The sequence below is a fragment of the Hesperophylax consimilis genome, chromosome 7 (genome assembly GCF_061612785.1).
Source record: "Hesperophylax consimilis isolate HC1 chromosome 7, BYU_Hcon_1.0, whole genome shotgun sequence".
Classification (NCBI taxonomy): Eukaryota; Metazoa; Arthropoda; class Insecta; order Trichoptera; family Limnephilidae; genus Hesperophylax; species Hesperophylax consimilis.
In genome coordinates, this window is record NC_142842.1 from 34,935,520 (window position 1) to 34,953,599 (window position 18,080).

The 18,080-nt window shown below is 34.8% G+C and overlaps 1 protein-coding gene across 1 annotated transcript; it reads left to right on the forward strand.

Moving 5' to 3' along the window:
* The first annotated feature begins 298 nt into the window (after positions 1 to 298).
* On the forward strand, positions 299 to 17,410 carry LOC149422683 (juvenile hormone esterase-like). The gene is made up of 3 exons (XM_089633447.1): positions 299 to 623; positions 7,786 to 9,065; positions 16,996 to 17,410. The coding sequence occupies exons 1-3, from the start codon at positions 489 to 491 to the stop codon at positions 17,174 to 17,176; spliced, it is 1,596 nt and encodes a 531-aa protein (XP_089489573.1). The 5' UTR covers positions 299 to 488; the 3' UTR covers positions 17,177 to 17,410.
* The last annotated feature ends 670 nt before the right edge of the window (positions 17,411 to 18,080 follow it).

Consider the following 18,080-nt stretch of genomic DNA (forward strand, 5'->3'; position numbering starts at 1 on the left):
ACTTTACCCCCGGACAACCTGTTTATCTAGTTTTACGAATTTGGCGCTAGGGTAAGTAATATTCCATCTCTACAAATCGAAAAATATGCCGTAATTATTATTATTGTGTAGAAAGCAATAAAAGTACCCAGGCGTCACCAACTAACTAGTTACCCACATTCTGTATTTGAAGGGGGAGTTAGTTGTATGTTATGTATCGCTTCCCCCTTTGTATTTGATTAAATAAAGCCATGTTTTTGTAGTTGCCCGGTGAAGCCGTACTAGAATAGACAGTACGTATTATAATAAACGGCGGTCGCGCGGTAGATTGTTCTGCCCTTCAATCGGTACTCCACTGACTCTACCCGCGCTCAATTCTCAATAATTATTCTCAGTTCAGTTTTAGCCGTCTCTCCGGTCGCAGCGCGCTGCGTCTCTCGTCGCCCGCGCAAACAACATAATAACAACTCTTACTGTCATCGCAGTTGACACTTAATCAGTGACTAGTCATGGCAAACCCGCGGGTGAAGGTGCTGGAGGGAGAGCTTGAAGGGACAGTGGCGACCTCTGTTGAAGGGAGGCAGTTCTACAGTTTCCAGGGGATTCCCTACGCCGAGGCTCCTCTGGGGGAACTTAGATTCCAGGTAATTACTTGCTAAATACTTACTCAGTCTTACTCCCTGGTATGAGGCTGGTTTGGTAGCTCCAACTGGTCTCTCGACCCATCCCCTGGACACACTGATCCCTAGATTCATACCCAAAAATCATACCCTTTACCCTGAGTTACTTTGGCCCTGAGTCAATTATACAATCTGATTTGATATAATTTGAGATTTTCAGGGCCAAAAGTATTAGCGTAATTTATTTTTGGGATAACATGCCTTCTTACTTAGCCAACGTTCGGACAGCGTTATAGTGTCTATCATCAGGGCCCATCTGTCACATCTACACATCTGCCCTGATGATGGACACTGTAATGCTGTCCGAAACGTTGGCTAAATAAGGAGGTAGCCCAACAATCTATGGTATTCTCTCTTAGCACGTACTTCTATTATCCATTCATTATTATTTCTTATGGGATATACATAATACACAGTTACGATTTATCATTAGTTAAAAATATTGAAGTGAGCAGATTTAGAGAGAGTAATATCTCTAGGTCCAGACAGGCCAATAAAACTGATGATGTTTTTTTTATGAAAGTAGAATTTTTCACAAGAAGTAAGACAAAATTGACCTTGTTTCGGGCAGATAGACGCGCCCACAAAATAATTTTCTCGCCTCTTCAATTTCAATGATGAAAACAGACGTAAAATGTTGAAATTGCAAATAAGGCCACCGCAGTTAAACTATAAAGTGAATATTTAGGGCATGGGATTACAACATTAACTACTCGGAATACATTTGTAAACAATCAATATAAGAGTCACTCTGGTGTAGCACGCTATATTTCTGACCAAAACTCACGTACGCTCTCGTGATGTTTTCAATGGAAGTATTTGAATTAACCTTCCCACGGTCAACGAATGTAAAATGGAGCTATTTAATAACTGCTTACTTAGTAATACTACTGACTTAATAATGTAGAGCTATTAGCAATGCTTATCACTTCATAATTATTATGTAAATTAAAATATTTCATCTTGAACGCAGAACGTAAACATCTTTCCGAGAGATGAGTAAAAAGGGATTATTACGTGAGTTGAAAATAATGTACGTATGAAGACTTTAATGGCAATATTAAATTTACATAAAACCAGTCGAATGACCTTTGATTGTCAATTTGATTTTGGTAGAATTTCAGCATATGCTTGTACCTCGGAGTCAACAGACTTGTCAACTTTTACCAAAATAACGTTTAGAATAATTAAAATCCAGTTTATAAGAATATTTGTAACAGATCTATAATTATTCATATGCACATTTTATCTTTAAATTGTTTTTTTCTTTATTTTTCTCATAAACATCCAATCTGGACTAGTAAAGGTTTGTTAATTACAAACGGACTTTACAACAAATTGTTCATGTTTATTTTTATAATTCTGTTAACCAACTTACTTTAATTACGATATTATATTAGTATAATACACTTATCAAACTCCATTGTATTTGTCGATATATTTCATTATATCTTTCATACTTCTTCATGTGCGCCTTTTATCGCTGTATTAATTTAGCTATGTTCTGTAAAATACCCAATCTGGTGTAATAAGGGTTGCCTAATACAAACATGCTTTACCACAAACTGTCCATGTTTATTTTTATAAATTTCAACAAAGTTACTACACATTGCTCTATCATTACTATTATCATGGTACCGTACTAATTTTTTTTATTTTTATTGTTATATTCAATTATTGAACTCCTTTGTACAACAGAACTCTCTATGATAACTTGTGTTGCACCTGTTTAAATCGTTCATACTCTTTTTATTATGTTACGTAACACTTGTCATTGCACTCCTGAACAACTTACCAATAACAATGAATACATGTAAAAGCCTTCGAGGCGTGAATATGTATGGTGTGAACGGACAAATGGTGTGAAATAACAGTAAAGCGCGAAACAGTAATGCAAAAGAGCTATTTACGTATTTCACATTTTCTCTAATGTATGGTGTGAAATAACAGTAAAGCGCGAAACTGTAATGCAAAAGAGCTATTTACGTATTTCACATTTTCTCTAATGTATGGTGTGAAATAGCAGTAAAGCGCGAAACAGTAATGCAAAAGAGCTATTTACGTATTTCACATTTTCTCTAATGTATGGTGTGAAATAGCAGTAAAGCGCGAAACAGTAATGCAAAAGAGCTATTTACTTATTTCCCATTTTCTCTAATGTATGGTGTGAAATAACAGTAAAGCGCGAAACAGTAATGCAAAAGAGCTATTTACGTATTTCACATTTTCTCTAATGTATGGTGTGAAATAATAGTAAAGCGCGAAACAGAAATGCAAAAGAGCTATTTACGTATTTAACATTTTCTCTAATGTATGGTGTGAAATAACAGCAAAGCGCGAAACCGTAATGCAAAAGAGCTATTTACGTATTACACATTTTCTCTAATGTATGGTGTGAAATATCAGTAAAGCGCAAAACAGTAATGCAAAAGAGCTATTTACGTATTTCACATTTTCTCTAATGTATGGTGTGAAATAATAGTAAAGCGCGAAACAGAAATGCAAAAGAGCTATTTACGTATTTCATTTTTTTTTAATGTATGGTTTGAAATAACAGCAAAGCGTGAAACAGTAACGCAAAAGAGCTATTTACGTATTTCACATTTTCTCTAATCGCTAAGTACAAATATTTTGATTTTGGTTACATTTTGAAAGTGGCGAACGAATGATTTATGTGGACTTTAGCCGAGTGTTAATTGTTTGTATTAGTTTCGGAAAATTATCTTTGAGAACTCACCTTTGCCTCGAGAGCTGATGATAAGTGTGATTCAGTTTACATTAGACTAAGCTTGTTGATAATTTATCATTAAAAACACTTGTGATAATGTATATTTATGTTTTATGGCATGGTTTTCTGTTCGGAGTTGAATTGAGTTAAAAAAGTCGTTCCTGGTTTCCGCAAAAAGAACCTTGGCGAACCAGACTAAACTAAACATGTTTACATTCTCTTCAGCAAACTTCCTTTGTCGTAAGTATATTATATGTACATTCTACGTGACTTTATTTATATTTCTCCTTCAGTAATCATTAGAACCTAACGACAATATTCTACCAATTACAGAAGCAATTAAAACAGCGTACACGGATGTTCCTTGGTGGATTGTTTTCTTTGGTGTGGAGACGTCACGAGTCACGAGTATTTAGTTATTGCAACATATAGTTATAAAATAACTAGAACTACTCGATCGAAAATTTATTTTAATTACCATAGTAATATTAGGACTTTGTCATTTAGATACTCATTTGTACCTAGATTGCATGCAGATGGCAATACTTTCACAGACATTGTAGATGTTTTCAAGTGCACGAAATATAGTTACAAGAAAGCTATAATAACACATCTCCGTAAAACTACAATTAAGGTTAGCATAATAATCTTTTTCTAGTTAGGTTGTATATAATTTTAAATGCAAATTTAACTTTTAATTACCGTTCCACTAAATTATTATGTACATATTATCACAAGTTTGCGAAAGCCCATTTAGGGGTATGATATATAAAACATATTTATTTATTTATTTACGTTTGTATTGAGTTTTACGCCATTAACATTTGTAATTCAGTAACGAGCAATGTAAATTAAAATCAAAAAAAATATATAAACAGAGAAATAGTAAAAAATGATAAGAAGCAAATTAGAAATATTTAATGATAACATTATTTATCATGTAAAAGATATAATTCAACGATGGGAATTCCTGTTCTGAAACCACATAAATATACCGCAATTTTGAGAATAAGATATCTTCATAGACATATGAATATTAGTAGACCTGCCCTAAGTGATTAAAAGCGTATTATTCCCCACTCCCCATACCGGTTCCATTGGAGCCGGCTGGGCTCGCGTATGGCTTCCCGTGAATCTTGAGAATGTGACGTCATCATTCTTGTTCGAACTAGCGTCGAGCTATGGTCGAGGCATTTTATGAAATAACACGGCAAAATAGTGGCTTGTGATATGAAAACTTGTAAAAATAGATGTGAAAAAGAGAATAAACCCAATTGTCGTATTACATTCCATATGTAAGCATCATTTTAAGCTTATTCACGTCGTATAATATGAATCAGTTGTAGAAACATATACTATCACATCGAGCCAACATTGGTCGAATGTAGCGATTCTCAAGTGTGCGCATCGTTGTTACTGGGAAGTAAATTATGAACACTTATAAAAGTGTCTTAACTAAATACGTAAACAAAATATTCGACTCTGAAAATAGAAGAAATTATTTTGTCGAATTTGGACTTCGCAAATTTGTTCATAACGTGGCGAGTAATTTGCGCTCCCATGTAAAAATGTCTATTCATTCAAAAGCAGATTTTACTTTTAAGAACTAAATGGTGATATTATAATGCGAGATGCCTATCTATATACTGTCAGATTGATTTATTGACGAATCACAGTCAGCTTTACCTCCTTCGTTCTTCAACAGTCGATTTTACCCCTCGCCATTATCTTCTCGTCTATTAATTCCTATGTCTGTGGTTTTGAGTAATTATTCGGGATCGCTGGCCACGGGTAATACGAAATTTTTAAATAAAACCTTTTAATTCACCATTCGCATACGTAAAATAATATAATGAAAGTGAATTTTCATTTTACCTACCTTTAATTTCTAGTCTATATATTCTTATGTCTGTGGATATCTTATTAGATACTTTTGCAAATTCTTTTCATGCTGACCTAAATGATTAAGGTGACATAATACTCTAATAACGGGGTTTGCTCTACGCTCACATTTGAATTATTTCTGATGAACGTATTACTAAAATGTTTCTAGAAGGATCCTTACGGATGTAAGTTGTTTATATTTAAGATTAATAAAAACAGGACCTTACCATTAAAATATTTTATATAAAACGGTTTGAAAATGTTATAAAACATTTTTCAAAAACAAAATCAGCGTTAAGCACCTGTTTTTTTTTTACGATGAATCTTCCCAAGAAATTCCTTTGGAAACTTTAGAGATTTTAGGAATACGTTCATCAGAAATAATTAAAATAAACTTTTCTAGGCTGTTAGGGCAAAGTCAACCGTAGGTCAATACGTTAAGCTGGGCCGCGCGCCGAATATTGTTTTTACACGACTTCATCACTGACGTTGTTAACCTCTCCAGCGTTTTAGGGTCATATATGACCGAACGTCCATATTTTATAAAAGTATTTTTATCTTTTTACTGTCTTACGGAATTCGTTGATTTTTTGACGCTAGAAAGAGAAATAATAATTCTTTCCAGTTTAGTTCAAATATTTATGCTGGAATCCGTTAATAAAATCCTAAAAACAGTTAAAATGAATAATTCATATTTTTGAAATAATAGGTTTCATTTTAAAAATTATTTCTTATTTTTTATTATATGAACGAGGTAAAAGGAAAGGTACGGTTTTCTTACGAATTCCCCAAACAAAAAGAAAGTGTTTTCGAAATAACGATTTTTCTATAATTGAATAAAAAATTAAGTTTTTTTAGACAAATTTTTTCACGTTTGATATTAAAATTTTATTATTTATAAATATTAATGTTTATTTTAAATGCATTCTAGATTATTTAATCTTGTTTCTAAAATAGTATTTGTTTTTTACGGAACAAGTAGAACATTTGCAATACACAGAAAATATGGCAAACTGAACAAATGCGTTGAAAGTACCGAAGGGTTGATTTCTAGTTTATTTTATAATTTCTATGGGGCAAATTCAACCGCAGGTCTCTCCAATACACGAGAGTCGCGTGTTGAATATTTTTGTGCACAGTTGCTTCACTTACGTCTGGCTTTATTTTAGGGTATTGTCTCGTCTTAAACACGGATGGCGTTCGGATAATTTACACGGTATCCGGAAACTCGTATTACAATCTGGAAATTGGAAACAGAAAACTAAAAATCACATTTGCAATCGACACAATTTTTTTTTGTTTGAGCTTTCGGATAAATCAAATTTGATTTTGTAATTTTTAGGTCAAATTATATAAATAGAAAAAAATCAGTCCCTACTTAATATCAGCTGTTCGATGTATTTTAAAATGACCTGGCCTCAAATCTTTTTTTGTTGCAGAAATTTTTTTTTTGTTATATATGTGATACAGATTTACCAGTTTCCCACTTGTAGTAAGTTTTCGGACACCGTGCACAAAGATAATACGGTGCACAAAGGTGTCAAGTCCAATTTTATGTAAATAGAATTACAGCGTTTGGAATTCAAGTCGGCAAATGTTTAATACGAAATTTACATTACTGGCTTGCTGACTTCATATTCAATACATAATAAACATTACTGGCTTGCTGACTTCATATTCAATACATAATAAACATTACTGGCTTGCTGACTTCATATTCAATACATAATAAACATTACTGGCTTGCTGACTTCATATTCAATACATAATAAACATTACTGGCTTGCTGACTTCATATTCAATACATAATAAACATTACTGGCTTACTGACTTCATATTCAATACATAATAAACATTACTGGCTTGCTGACTTCATATTCAATACATAATAAACAACGCAAATATGATTTGAGATTTTCACGGCCAAAAGTATTACAGTGATTTATTTTTGCGGTATTATGACGTATTGCGCTATTTCCTTATTTAGCCAACGTTTCGGAGTACTAAGGTAGCAAAATAAGGTAGCAACACGGCATAATGCCCTAAAAATAAATCATTCTAACGCAAATATTATTATTGTAAGTTGTATTCATAAATATTACGTTGAATTTCTTACTGGTTACTCATTTAGCTAATCTTTGATCGAAACTTAGATTTCTTAATACATACTTCTGTAAGAATTTAGTTCACTGTTTACTCATGGTTCACTTGAAACCCATAGTACAAGCGGGAAACTGGTGAATTGTCACACGACACACAAAGAAACCAAAAAACTTTTTTTCAAATAATTTTTTCTTTATAGTTTCTCATATTACTGTTTATCGCTTAGACAAGGCGATTCTAGGCATACTTAACTATAACTTCTTCTGTGGTATTTATCGATTGAAAAGTCATAATCTCTCTTCTCCCGATTCCTGCAATATATGTTCCCCGTTTGATTAAAAAACATTTTGATTGTGTACCTAATGACCGTGGTAATCCAATTCTTGGTGATTAATTTTTAATTTGTTATAGCCGCCGGTGCCAAAGAAGCCATGGTCTGGAGTCCACGATGCAACCCAGGAGGGACAAATATGCGCACAGTTTGAGATGGTCAACAGCATCTACTTCGGTTCCGAAGACTGCTTGTTCCTGAACGTCTTCACACCCAGTCTACCCCTCGAGGGAGACGAGGACAAGCTCCTGCCAGTCATGTTCTTCATCCACGGAGGAGGCTTCGTCAACGGAACAGGCAGCGGTGACTGGTTCAGTCCGGACTTTATCATAGCTAAAGACACCATCTTAGTGACAATTAATTACCGCCTCGGGGTTGTTGGTTTCTTGTGCATGGACACTCCTGAAGCCATCGGAAATGCCGGCCTCAGAGACCAAAACCTTGCCCTGAAGTGGGTCCAGAAAAACATTCGCGCTTTCAATGGAGATCCGGACAATGTAACCATATTTGGAATAAGCGCTGGTGCTGCGTCTGTTGAGTATCACATATTATCCCCCATGTCAGACGGACTATTCCACAAAGCCATATTGCAATCAGGTTCTTCTCTAAACCCATGGGCCAGATCGAGAAACCCTAAAAAGCTAGTTGCCAACCTTGTTAAAAAATTAGAAATCACCACCGAAGACCCAAAGCAGTTGATCAAAGACTTACAGAATGTTGACGCAGAGAAGCTCGTGAGATTGGCTTTCACTGTCTTGGACGAAGAAGATATAAAAAATGGTGAAATGTTTCCATTTGTCCCCGTTGTTGAGAAAACGTTTCCTGGAGTGGAACCGTTCTTAAGTGAAGATCCCTTAAAACTCTTGACCTCTGGTGAATTCAACCAGGTGCCGACAATTACGGGTTTCTGTGAAAACGAAGGTGGTTTGTTCAAGATTCACTATGGCCAAAACACTGAAAAACTAAAGAAGAGAGACTTCATCGATTACTTGCCTTCTAGTTTCCGTGTGGACAGAGTTCATTTCGACCTCCGATTAAGGGAAACATACAACCAGAAAGACGACACGGAAGCTGCCGATGCCTTTCTATCGGACTTGTGCTTCCTGTCAGGAATCAACGAATCCTTAATCAATCGCTTGAGAAATAATCACATGGAAAATTATATTTACTTATTCGCGTATGATGGCACTATTAATTTCATCAAAGTTTTATATAAGCTCAAGGATAAAGGAGCCTATCACGGAGACGATACAACATATTTAGGAGATTGCATATTCGTTAAGCACATTAAACCTTCCGAAAAGGACACCCTCATAAGAAAACGCATGGTGCAGATGTGGACAGATTTCGCCAAGAGCGGGTAAGAAAACAGTATTTGTTTTACGAGAGTTCACAAATTCCAACTCCGCTTTCTGTTAGGCTTGTTTAGCAGGTTGATTTTACCAATTTCGATAGCCAAAATGCAAATAATAACACAGTGTACCTACCTGTTTACGTACACACGGATGAAGTTTATTTAACAAGAATTATTATCGCTAATGTTTGTTTTCGATATTAACGCAATTGTTGTTGATGCTACAATCACATTATGCACTTTCGTAGAATAATATCACCTACTTATTGTTCTTTTGTCAGTAATGCCTACTGCTAATTAAACGTGTAGGTATATCCGAGTAATGCGATTTCCTGTTTTATACATTGATAACGTCTTGTAACTTTTCACAGTACAGTCAGCCTAGGTATTTATTATTGATTATGATTAAGTATAGATATACGAGTGAAATAGAAGTATCACAGTAGGTACCTAGTGTAAATCCAAGGTCTTATCGTATAATACGCGCAGGTAAATACAGTTATTAAAGTGACTAATAGATCATTCCTACGCGTCGCAGTCGACCTGCAAACTACAAACTACGAGCTGAATCACACGCACCACATATTTCCTGGTAGAGATAAAGGAAAGTGAAGTTATTAAAAGGTTTTACCTACTACTGTCGATGAAGCATATTACAATCTTATTCTCGTTGTTTTTCGGTGTGGGTCAAATTCAAACGTACACACTTATAAATATGTATGAGTGTATAATGCAAGTTAAACTCGTTTGGTAGCCCTTCACATAGCGACCTAATTCTGAAAACATTTTACATTCATTGTACGGCATTAAGCGAAGATTTATAACAAACGAAAATATGGAAATTGATAGAAAATTGTATTCTTGTTAGGGTAACAGAACTATATTTTCGATTAGAATGCGATTTATACCAATCTTCAATTGAATTAGATTTCTTAATACTTATGTAAGAATTTGGTTCACTGTCAACTCACGGTTAACTTGAAACAAACGGGAAACTGGTGAGTCGTCACACGTCACACAGAGAAACCAAAACAATTCTTTTTCAATTTTTTTCAAATAATTTTCCTTTTTTTGGCAGCTAAAGAGTTTAAGAAAACTTTTGGAGCCAGGTTTATGCTTCTACGTACTTAAGAGACATTAAATAGCTTATATAAAAGACTTATCCTAAATTTAATCCAAAAAATTCCAAGTTCAGATTCGATGTACCCGAAAACGAAAGCCAAAATCAAAAAAGTTATATCACTAAATCGACTGCAAATGTGAAGTAGTTCCACCATTTTCGCACACGAAAACAGGGATAAAAATGGGACTGCCCGTGTCCTGTTTCCATTCAATGTCCCAAAGAATAATATTTGACTCATATTTATTGACGTATTAGGTTTAGCTGAAGATCGTCACACACTTACACAATGATTAATAAATTGATTGATCTCATCTCATCTTCTCCCCCTTGTCCTATTCTTGCTCCGACAAGGCGCCTCCATCAGGCTTCCCTGATCTGTGTTACACGGAGAAAAATAAAAACCAAACTAGCTTTGCAAAAAAGTTTTGCTGTTTTAGCAATAGTTATGGTATTTTTAGCAAAGCGGAGCATCACGAACTGAAGAACATGTTTTGCTAGACTCCAAGTTAATGTTTAGCAAACTAGTTTGTCTAAATCTGCCAAATGTTTTGGAGATTGAAATGCGCAGTCTTTCAGACAAACGTATTGCAGACGGTGCAAAACATTTAGCAGATTCCATATTGCCGCCAAATTTAGCAATACGTTTTGCTGGACTTCGGGTGTTCGTTCGACTTCGGCCCACTTCGGCCGTTATCGGCATTGCTCGTCCGGTCAGCTGTTTGTTTCGTCAATATTATAGTGCGCAATAGTGCGTTTTTCATCATGGCCGACAAGTTTGTTCGAGATACTTTATCCCTGTGGGGATACGACTCTGCAACGCTCGATAACTTTGAAGGTATGTGGATCGTTATAATATAATCACAGAATCATCATACCTTATACAATTACATATAACACACCTATTCCAGTCCAGCCAAGAAAAGAAGCCACCAGGGTTGTGACAGTTCCATCCTGCCTGGGAAGCCATTGCCAAATTGATTCAAATTTAGTTCTTTGATGCAAGTTGGCTTTGGCTTTTGAATTAATCTAACTCCCACTTCAGTCTAAATTCGATGGTGTATTTTAGTTGCTAGTAGATGCGGTTATTTATATGTGATTATTAGTAGGTACTAAACACCCTATGATCCTTGTCTATACAGAACAAGAAATTGACAAGGAAGCATTCCTGGCGCTGAAGCCATTTATGGTCGAAAAATTACTTGCCAAAATTGGACAACAGGCGAAGTTTGTCAAACAGCTTGATGCGCTCTTGGCTGCATCGAAGCTGTATGAGGCAGCAGCAACATTGATGGTCGCACCCTCATTACCTACCCCATACGTCAAGAGTAGCACACCAACATCGGCATCTAGCAGTAGCACTGAGGTTGGTATTGGGACCCACTAACTTTCAATACCTAACTTTTATCATGGTATTTGCATATATTTTTTTTAAATCTATTTCCTATAAAGTAGATTCTTCTGTAGATCATATTCACCTTTATTTCAAGGTAGTTTTGAGTGAGAAGACATTCGAATACAGGTCAATACTTCATAATTGTTTTTTTCTTAGGAACAGCTGTCAAGACGTCACGCCGTTTAAAAATTAACCAACGCTTTGAGTGACTATAGATTCATATAGTCACATTTACAGAATTTATCTCACAAAATATTTTTACTAGGTACTTTGTTTAAAAATGTAAACTAAACCCAAATGAGAATAACTTTAAATCTTCTATATGATAAAAGCATGCAGTTTTTTTAATTAATTCATTAATACATTGTAGTATTAAAGTGTAATTATATTGAGTAGTACCTCCGTTAGACTCTGACGTTATCTGTCATCAAAATGTATGATTCAACGACTCTGTAGTGAATACACTTTTTATTAATTCATTAATACATTGTAGTATTAAAGTGTAATTATATTGAGTATTATAGTACCTCAGTTAGACTCTGACCTTATCTGTCATCAAAATGTATGATTTAACGACTCCGTGGTGAATACACTTTTTATTTTATTTTATTTAATTTTTAATATATATTTCTTTATACATTTTTCGCTTCCATATCCATAAATTTAATTTGCTTTAATTTAATCTTAAATCATTATATATTGTATACTTTGTATTTATTAACACAACTGTATTACTTATGTATCTACTTTTGTAAAAGCCCACTAGGGCGTAAATAAATAAATAAATATCCAGTTGCATTCCTTTCATTTTATAGACATTATTAAATTTGTTCAGTTGTAGGTATGTATTAGTGATTATTGCTGTTTGTGTTTTGTAGTAAGGTTCTTCAAAATAATATTGTGTTTTAAAATTTATTATTTATGTATGTAGAAAATTATTTACATTATATGGTTTGTTTCATTGATGCTCATACATCTTAGGCTATTTTTGTTTTATTTTTTTATTTTTACATTCAAAATTTGCATTTTTTGTAAATATTTTCCGAGGGGTATTGGACCCATCCTTTTTTGTTATAATTTTGTGTTTACAGGAAGATCTGTAATTGGGTTTTATTTGTATTTTTTATCATGTTTGTATTTATAAATGTAATAATACCTGTAAATTTTCTTAAAAAAAAAATAAATCTGTTTTACTAATAATACATGCAATACCCAGTCAGAGTCCACATTTTACTACATTTTAGCAGATGTTTCTTGTTGTATCTCAATAAATATTAATCCTTAATTGTCTTCATGAGCCAAGCTGTTATAATTTTTCCATTGTTGTAATTGTAATGTTGACCTGTACATAAATGTATTAAAATTTTAACAAAGTGTTTTCTGTACAGCATCCATGGACAAGATAAAGGAGTAGCAATATGTTGTGCAGGTCTTAAATAATGTTCTTCAGGAGCTGCATAATGTTTAGCTGGTCTTTTACAATGAAGTATTTGAAGGTTTGCAATATGTCTTGCTAAACTACCAAACCATTCTGTAACATTAGCAATACGTATTTTGCAGTACGTGCAATATGTCTTGCTAAACTACCAAACCATTCTGTAACATTAGCAAAACGTATTTTGCAGTACGTGCAATATGTCTTGCTAAAGCTGCAATACATATTGCACCTTGTTTGCAATACGAGTTTTGCTAATTCTGCAAAAGGTTAGTGTGTCCAAATGGTCATGCTCTGGTTTGCACCACCAGCAAAACCTTTTGCTATTTGAGCAATAAGTTAGACTTTATTTCTCTCTGTGTACTTCAGCGTCCTCCGTCCATTGCACGCACAATTTCTTCTTGCGAAGTTTGCTTTGAATGATATCGGATCGATAGGATCAACTTCCGACGAATTCATACCGATATCCCTAGTACGGTTGTGCTATCGATAGCCGAACCGATATTGACACGAAATAAATAAGAAATCGTTGTACAGTGGCGATCCTGGCGGGTTTGTTTGTGACTTTCCTAAACGTTAAACTGCTACGTAAAAATTGAAATAAATACTAGTAAAACAATATCAAATTGATATATTAACTTAAATATACATTGGAAGTCTGCATGTTTTTCTTCACTCTAAAAAGGGAGTTCATTAGTTAATGAGGTTTGAGCAGAGGCGGATTTGCCCTTAGGCCTATGCAGGCCCGGGCCTAGGGCGGCCAGATATTAGGGGCGGCCAATCGTGACAAAAAAGTCACAGATGATAACAAGAAATTACTTCCTAAGTACCTAAATATTCTACGTACGAAATAGCGATATGCAAGAGCGTCTTCACACACAGCACACAGCGCGCCCCAAAGATATTAGAAGAACGAGATATGCTATGTTGGCCGCCGGACCGTAGCCGGAGTACTACCTAATTAGGGTACTTTGAACGGTATCGGGACGTGTACGCACAGAAATCTGTTCTATGTATTAGTGCGGATACCTTAGCGTAAGCGAAGGTGTGCAGTAGTATTGGTGAACAAAACCGGCGACACTCGGCAAAACAATTCCACTCAGTACGAACTGCTCATAGCACATCTCGTTCTTCTAATATCTTTGGCGCGCCCCCACGCCCCGCAGCCGCCCTCGACAAACCTTTCATGCTCCGTCGCTCGCCCGCTCGCGTATTTCCAATCCCTACCGTGATTCAGTTGCGCTAGTGTCTGAACCGCGTTAGGTATTGTTATGCATAATAGCGTGTTCACACACAGAGCTATAATATGCGTGGGATGGCGTATTTCAGCATATCGCTCGCCATACTTTCCAATTTGGAATGTACGGCGAGCGATATGCCGAAATACGCCATCCCACGCATATTATAGCTCTTTGTGAACACGCTCTTAATCACCTTACAAAAGCTATAATAAATAAATAAATCAGAGATTATAAAATAATACAATAATAAGATGTTATTTATGCCAATTATGAACTTTCCACTGATGATAGTGAATAATAAAGTGTGACATTATAAAGGTATTTTCTTTAAAAAATAAAAATATAAATATATAATTTTTTTTACCAACGTTTTAATTTGTATTTTAAGTTTAGTTATTATATTCGAATATGTACTTTAAGTTGATTTTTATTTAAAAGAGGTGCTGATTTCTTTTATTTGTTTGGAGACTTAATAATAACTTTTTATCCAGCCCGTATCTGGCAACCCTAATTGTAACTGTGAAACACTTATATATTATTGTATGAGAATAAACCTGAAACTAGTTAAATAAATTAAACCTAAAACTGTTTTAAATGTAAATTCATTATGTAGTCTATAGTCTATATCAGGGGTCTCCAAACAACGGCCCGCCAATGTCATCAATCCGGCCTGCGACAATCGACAATTATACAGTAATTGAACTAGCGAATTTAGCAAGCGTATTTTTTACATGAATTCCACACAGGAGGCTTTGAGGAAAATATTTTCCCTCACGACCTCTGTCATCTTAGGTGATGCTGTGTGGAGGGTCTTTTTAAGGAAGGGAAGTATAGGAAGTTCTGAAAAGGAAAATGTATGAGGGGTGGGTAGGAATCTGGGGATTAGTGTGTCCAGGAGTGACATACGTATGAATACATCCCTCCAACTGCGGTGCAAGGCGATGGGTCAAGTCTCTCTCGATCCAGCCCGCCACGCAGCAGGTGGGCAGACGTATCCGTCGCCAAGACCTGGACAAATCTCACCCCATGAACCATGAATGATAATGGCAGGAAAATTAAAACGGTTTTGACCCTAGGAACTTACTGAAAAGTTTGGATACTCCTGGTCAATATGATGGGTACTGAGAAAGGGGCGGCTACATGGTCTGGGGCCTAGGGCGGCCAAGACTGCAAATCCGCCTCTGGGTTTGAGTCATAACTAACAACTTTCGTTTCTCTAAGCTGGGACGGAATCTATTGATCGCGTCTTAGATGAATTAATTAAGTCCGTGGATCGTATACAATTTATTTAATTTTTAAGAGCTTTGTTGGTTCACGTCCATTAATTACTAAGTCAGTTATTTTTCATAACGATCGACATTATCTATTATAAAAGTTGTCTACCGAACTCCTTGGAGGCTTTGTTTATCGACTGTCGGAATCATATTATGGCCGTGCTCGCAAATATCGCTAACTGACCGTAGATGAAGGATTTCGTCAATATCGTATTGATATAGGGTATTATCGAATATCGATACCTACACTAGACGCCTGATAAAAATGAATAATGATTAATATTTTTATATTTGATACATAACCGTTTTGAACATTATTTTATCATGTGGGCCTAACTAGGTGCTTTACCGGTGATGATGACTTAATTTTACAGTTTTAAAATAATTAAGGAGTTAGTGAAAATAACGCTACATATTTTATGATATAAGGTTGTATACTTGCATAGTGTGCACATAATATGTGTTTTAATAATGATTGAATCATTTCTATAGCTCCGTTTTCGTAGTAAATCACCTCGCGAGCGCTTTAAAATTTGTTTTTAAGGTTAGGTTTGAAATGCAATTTTATTTTTTTAACCTACGAAATTTGTTCAATATGGATTTTTTTTATTATTTAATCCAAATTGTAAATTTTTCCGTTTCCCTTATTTTTTCTATCGAGTGTAAAATTTTTAAATGCTTTTATGCCTAAAATTTATGTCTAAAGCTTGTGCCCGTCGACGAAGTATTTTTGTGTTTTGTGCACGCTTGTCTAACTGATCTATTTAATCTCAGTTTGTGTTTGTTGAAATTTGTTTGTTTTTTCATTTAAATGGACTTTAGTAGTATTTCGAGCATCTCATATCACACGGAGAAAACTTACTTGTATAAAACATTGCTAACTTATTAAAAATCTGACTAAATTATTCGTATTCCAGTTAAAAACGGGCCAGCAGGCCTTAAACGAATGAATTGGCGGATTTCCTAACAAACTATCAGTAAAACACAAAAGGGTGGATTTTTTGGGTTTTTCAATTTAAGGATTCTCTCAGCACTGAGACGCCAATGTATATTTGGCCTACCTGTTTACTTTTTATTTTAGTTATTTGTACATTTATATTTAAAAATTACTAAATATGACCTACGTACTAGATTCCCGTTGAAAGGTTAACGTCAAATGCCAATTCTAAGTCTGTTTCGGAATTTGTAAAAATTGTAATTAGCAAAAGAGGACAACTATCATGTTGTTAAGCTTGTCAGCTTATTACAATTTGATGAATGATGAATCGGCGCCACATTTAAAAAAAAAAAATCAAAATGGCGTTGAATGACCATTTGATGAAAATGTTATATTTGAATTTCTAAGAAACAAGTAGGTCTTACAGACGCTACGTCAAACATGTTTTAATATTTGTTCTCTGCGTTCGTCATTCTTTTAAAGTGTGTATTGACTTTAAATTGATGATCAATTATTTATTTTTTCTTTTGTAGGCACCCCACTCCTGAGCAGTCGAGCCTCATCAGCACGGAATGGCTCCCAGTGACCTGTCACCACATGATTCTTATGGAGATTGGGGAAGAGTTGACCATGAACAAGTTCCCCAACCAGGAGCGCATGGATTTGTGGGAGAGTCTCTATAACTCTTCAGCTATTCCCCTGTCCAGAGTATGAACTACTGTGAAACGGGACTTAGCCAAATTACTCATTATAGATTAGACACAATTTTATTATTTTAGAGTTTTTAATGCTATATATAGGTCGCGCAATTACACAGATGTCCTTGCCAAACGTCGATGATAAACAGCACCTTGTCTTGCTTGCCCCTTCTTGTAGGGATTTATGTTAACAAGAAAGGAACAATAAGTACTTCATTGTATTGAATTAGAATATTCGATTTTTTACTGTTATACAGTGTTTCCTTTTTACGATGTTAAAAATTGTCTTTTTAATTTCATCTATATTTTCTTTTTTGAAATCGCATAAAATGTTTGAAACATGCTGTAGGCAAACAGTGCAACAGATGGATGTATGGCGAGCGATATGTTGAAATAGCCCAAGCCACGAGAATATAGCGCGCTTATAGCATTGTCTGTCACAGGCGTTATTGTTATGAAATAAATAGTTTCTTGGATACTGCACAAACCGAAAATGTAAGTACACGGAGAAAAATTACTGATATATTAAGAATTATTTGTGATCCGGTTAAAAACGGGATTGCAGGCCCTTAACGAATAAATTGATAGGTTGTATGTATCATCATGATGTCGGAACACGTGTTCATAAATCTGTATATTATCAAGGCGAACGCAGGTGCATGAACGCGTGTTTATTGGGAAACAAATATTTTTGAAGATTTTTGATAAATTAGCAAAACTCATTTTCTCCGTATATTAAATTCAAAATGGCGTCAGAAAATAAAATGATGTTACTCGTTAAGAAATAAATAAAAATATTTTATATTTGTGTACCTAATTTTTCTTCTACTATTTTTCCTCTCATTGGAAATAGAATGTTTATTTTATTTATTTATCTTATTTTAATCGTTCAGGGGGCTTTTACTAATATACGTATGAAG

Coding starts and splice junctions, on each gene's coding strand:
- LOC149422683 (XM_089633447.1), top strand. CDS start 489: ATGGCAAACCCGCGGGTGAAGGTGCTGGAGGGAGAGCTTGAAGGGACA. Junction 624..7,785: donor TGGGGGAACTTAGATTCCAG/GTAATTACTTGC, acceptor AATTTGTTATAG/CCGCCGGTGCCAAAGAAGCC. Junction 9,066..16,995: donor ACAGATTTCGCCAAGAGCGG/GTAAGAAAACAG, acceptor TTTCTTTTGTAG/GCACCCCACTCCTGAGCAGT.